The sequence below is a fragment of the Neltuma alba genome, unplaced genomic scaffold (genome assembly GCF_004799145.2).
Source record: "Neltuma alba isolate B1F8T4 unplaced genomic scaffold, ASM479914v2 tig00013399_pilon, whole genome shotgun sequence".
In the NCBI taxonomy this organism is placed as follows: Eukaryota; Viridiplantae; Streptophyta; class Magnoliopsida; order Fabales; family Fabaceae; genus Neltuma; species Neltuma alba.
In genome coordinates, this window is record NW_021637657.1 from 51,108 (window position 1) to 56,310 (window position 5,203).

At 33.9% G+C, this 5,203-nt stretch overlaps 1 protein-coding gene across 1 annotated transcript; it reads right to left on the bottom strand.

The window, feature by feature from the left end:
- Positions 1-2,434: 2,434 nt before the first annotated feature.
- On the bottom strand, positions 2,435-5,150 carry LOC114737048 (stomatal closure-related actin-binding protein 1-like; the record flags this gene model as incomplete). The annotated part of the gene is made up of 5 exons (XM_028924945.1): positions 2,435-2,803; positions 3,460-3,609; positions 4,386-4,520; positions 4,752-4,810; positions 4,997-5,150. Coding segments are annotated over 5 exons (543 nt in total), but the record flags the coding sequence as incomplete, so codon positions are not given.
- Positions 5,151-5,203: the final 53 nt, after the last annotated feature.

Sequence of the window (5,203 nt, forward strand, 5' to 3'; positions counted from 1 at the left end):
CTCTAGTCTCACGGCCTCTCATAATTCCTTGATTCCATTCCATACCGCAACATCCACCTCATTCAATTGCTCCACGCGTGCTTCACCAACTTGAATCATCCACCGTGCGTCACATGCCGTGAATTGCACCAAAGAGCTTGGAGGAGGAGACAATTTGATGGAAGCTTAAGCTTACAGGGAGGCAACTTGGAAGGAGCATGAAGGAGACTTGAGCCTTGGGCTAGCACTTGAAGACCACAAGGGAGTGATGTTCCATTTATCTTTTTAATTCAAGGACTTGAATTTATTTAGTTTTAAATAATTTTAAGTTGTAATTTTGTGAGACAATTTAGTTCTAGATTGTCATCTTTATGCTTGGATTGGATTGATATTTGGATTTTATTTGTGTTGAGACACTTGTTGGAATTTATGTTTAGAACCCTTGCATTGTTAATTGAATTTATAATTGAGTTTTCATTATGAGTTTAATTATCAATGTGGTTTGAATTGCAAAATTTGGGTTCTTTGCCTCTTAATTGTTTAATTAAGTTGGTTAATTGTATAATTGTTTAATTGGATAATTTCAAACATAATTTCCAAAATTAATTGAGTTAATTTTCATTGGTTTTAATAAGCTTAATCAACCAACCTTATACTGTTATGAGTTCTCTAATAGTTTAAGGGCTTTTGAAATTGAGGGTTCCCTTTGTTTCAAGTAGGTAATTAAGTTTATTAATTCCACACTCTTATCACTTCCCTTTGGTCTAATTAACTGATTAAGGTTATGAAAGTTAAATCCATGCGAATCCTGAGTTGTTCCCTCTACCGTACCTGAAGAGAAATCTCTGAATTTTTACTTCTTAATTTTCTTTGCTTTCTGATTAATTTTTTCTTTATTCATTATTTTTATTTTCCTCCAAAAACCCCCCAAAAATTGCATTGCATTCATTTAGTTTAATTTAATTTTCATACATATTTTAGGGCATTTGCATCTTGCATTTAGAATTAGAATTTGCATTTTAGTTTAGGTCCAATTTATTACATTTTTTTATCACCTGAATTTTTACCTAAAGAAACCCATAACTTGCTCCTTGGAAGTAATGACCTAGGTCGACCCTAAACTACAAATTAGTTGGGACCTAGTTTAATTGAGTGCTTTAACGACAGAGGCATCATCACTAAGTTAGACAAATTGACTAGAAATGTAAGTGATTGATAACCTGAAAAATGTATTTTTAACCATTTTCATACTCTTGACTTGGTCAATTTCACCAAGTATAACCTCTTAGGGGAATTAAACAATGGGGTAAATGTTTTGAGGAATCAATATATGGGAGACAAATTGATCAGAAATACATCATAATAACTTTTATGATTTTAACACTTGCAATGAAATTCACCACTAAAACAATGGTATTTACCAAAAAACCGACAACCTCATGACAACAATTGTATTACATATATTCAAATGATAAGTTCACAATACGATTAAACCAACACTTAATATTTTATTGTCATTAAAGTCACAAAACATATTACGTTCACTATACATTATCTACAAAATGAATAGCTTGTTTACCAACAAACCCATCATCACCTAATGACTTTAGATGATAGGAGTAGTCAAAAGGACCAAGAAAACAATGAGAATCACTTCTGTCGATATACGTGTAACTAAAAATAGAAGACTTTGATATGGAAAAATAGAGACTTTCTATGGCCAGAATGGAAGAAAACTTTGATTGGAAAGATATGTTTGTCTATGCGATGCCGATGAAAAAATCATTTCAAGTTGTTTAAGGACTTTGCAAGCAGTAAGTCCGAAAAATAGAATGCCTATAACAGCATCTACTTTGCTGCTATCATGGTTGAGGAAGGAGAAGATTTAGTAATGTCTTCCCTCCCTCTCTCTCTAAAGAAGATGACCTACAGTTGCTGGTCTAATTTCCATGACTTCCTTCAAGGAAATCAGAAATAGAAGCAACAAAGTTGAGCTCTCTCTATTTAGCTTAAAGGGAAAAATTTTTACAATGACTGTTCCTTGACGAAGAAGAGGATTTGAAAGGAGAGAGAAGAACTCTCTCTCTGTTTCTGCAACATGAAGAGAGAAAGAAGCCAAAAAAAGAATGAGAGAAAATGTATAGAAATAATTTGTTAAAATTTATAAATTCCAATTTAATATCTGGAGTTTTATTTGTTTTTTGTAAAATTATAATGACTAATTCGAATTTTTGAATTCAAGTGGTATTTATATGAGATTTTTTCAAAAATTTATCTCATCTTTTAAATCAGAAGGAGTATTATATTAAATTAATGTCACGAACACCAAACACTCATTACTTTTGTATTTATTTTTAATTTTTAATTATCAACGGTGGACGTTCCTATGTTTGCTTTTATCTTTTCTTTTTCTTTTTTTGCCGTCTAATGGGGAATAGTTATGAGAAATAATCAGTAAACCAAGACGCAATCAATAAATTAGCATTGCAAACACCAATTCTCCGATATAAGAAGCTCTGCAATTTTCTCAACCATCACTCACAAAGGCAAACCAAAAAAAATGCCTTGGTGTTGTTGAAGTAAACTTAACCAAAAAGGAAAAAAAAAAAATAATATGAAGGGATTCAAAACCACAGAAGGCATGAATCCCCACCACAAAACAATAACAAGCCATGTTCTGCTCTCACAGTCTTACATCTTCACACTTATAATACAACAACTCAAAATAATTACATCTTCACAACTCTAGAGACTGATGATTTTAAGGAGAACCTTCATCTCATGTCCCTAATGGAGCTCTGTCATCTGGTCCGGCAAGCATGATCTGCATTTTTATGCATTCAAAATTCAGCAATGGCAATCAAAAGAATTAATACTGTAAAAAGTGTGCACTTTATCATGTTCAATCATCATATCACATTCCCATTCAACCAATCATGGCAAGTTCAAAATAAATATGCACTTTATCCTTATTGTCATTTTGCAAAAATCAGTTTAGACCTTTCTGGGACATTAGATTCCATACAGTTCAAGGAGTTTCAGTCTTGTTTGGTTCAAGATTTCACGAGGGAGTGAGAGTGAACGACACTTACACGAAATGGAAAGCTTAAGACAGGATGAGACTGAAATCTGTTGAGTCCCACATTGGGGAGCCTCACAAATGAAGGGTGCGTAAAAATACATGGGGATCTTCCACCCACCATGCTAGTCTTTTGATCGTAACAAAATCTCGACATATATAGAATCCAGACCTCTATTAGTCCTTACTTATTCATGAAAGCTAGGTTTCATTCATTGCTGACCTTAAAAATTTCAGTCTCCTCAAGTCATTGCCATCTTAATCCTCAGAATACTATAAAATTGTTCAATATATACGTGTAACAGACTTTAAATGGCAATTACCCATTGATGAATGGTCAAGTTCCAACAATTTTTTACTTTTAATTTAAGGAACAGTTTAGAAAGGTCAGAACCACGTACATTACAGTCAAATGCAAACCTCCTTGCAAGCATGATAACTGCATTCCTTTCTCGCTCTGATTCGAATGCTAACACAAATGTTTGGCCCGGCTTTGCTTGCCAAAATAGTGCTTGTGCTGCGGCATTTCCACCTCCTCGAACTCCACAGAGCTATGAAAAAACAATAACAACAATGAACAAAGCTTGTTGGCCGGCCATATTAAGTTTATAAGGGACACAATAGAATTGATTAACAAAAAAAGTCAACTCTAATGCAAGGTCAGGTTCCTACAAAACCATGAGACTTGTTTGATCATTGACACAAAGGTCCCGTTTGGTAAGAAGCATTGAAAATAAGGGATTAGGATTGGGATTGCAATTGAAAAAAATCATTAGAATAGTATTTAGCATGGGTAATTACTTATTATATGGGATTAGGCAAACTCATAGAGGTGGGATCAAAAAATACCACTTCCCCCATAGTATTCTCTAATCCCACATACATAGGTTTGACTAATCCCATATAACAAGCAATCTTTCATACTAAACATTCTTTTAATAGATTTTCTCAATTGTAATCATAATCTCAGTCCCTCATTTTCAATGCTTTCTACCAAACGCAACCAAAAGGCTTGCCCACCTGGTCTCTCTAGGCTAGGTTGGGCGACACAAGGATCATCTCAATCTTGAGAGGAAAAATGACAGTCATTTTAATAGATTCTAACCATTAAATCAATTTAAACAGTATAACTTCATTAAAACAATTCTTTATCTTCAGCAAAAGAAGAAACTTAGACAATCATCACCAACTAAATGGCAAAAATCTGCTCAAAATAAGTCACTTTCTAGCCTTAAATGAAGAAAGTCTGAATTGAATTTTGGTTGGGCCAGCCCTAACTGACAGGGTTTTTGTCTATAACTAGGATGCCATGCAAAACTTGAAATACCTGCATTGAAGATGAATAGTATTCTTTGGCAATTGTTGACTTTCCTTTACAAAGTTTCATCCTCATCTTTCCAACATGAAGTACATGAATAGACTCGGTTGAATGATGTAAACCATTCATTTGACTTACAACCACCTGTAACGTACAAAGTGTTGAGTACAATTATGATATTATTGTCATAAATCCAATCATCCATAACTTACAGCTTAAACTATTATATCCAATTGCACAATATGCATAACAATAACAATAACAAATGATATGTACATATAATTTAGGACCAATAGCTCAGCAACATCTTATATTGAAAGCTCATATAGACTAAGCCAATTACAAGAACGAAAGTTAAGAGTCAAGGTGACATACATTGAATTCAGTGTCATGCTTTCGCACAAGTGCCTCTACATAGTTTCCCAAACCGGCAGCTGCGCAAAAGAATATTATACTAATGTTTTAGCTTCAACTTAATTGCATAAAGAAATATGTACATTCTTAAAATTGCGCAAAACATGAGGAGGTAGAAATTTTTAAATTGAAAACATATAGAAACCATGCCTATTGATGAGTACTAGATCAAAGTGCTTGGTGGAGATTCGGAGTTAGCACCAAACCTGGATCTATCAGACCAGTTGTTGACAAGATGATGTGCTGGTCTTCTGAGATAATATCAACTTCCAATTTACGTCGAACATCGAAAGGTTCAGGGGCATACACTGGTTTCGTGGCTCCTGGAAGAGAGAAAGTTGTATTACATGTACTAACACCCTGCAATCTCAAAATTGGAACAATACAAAGCTAACAAAATAAACCCCGCCCTT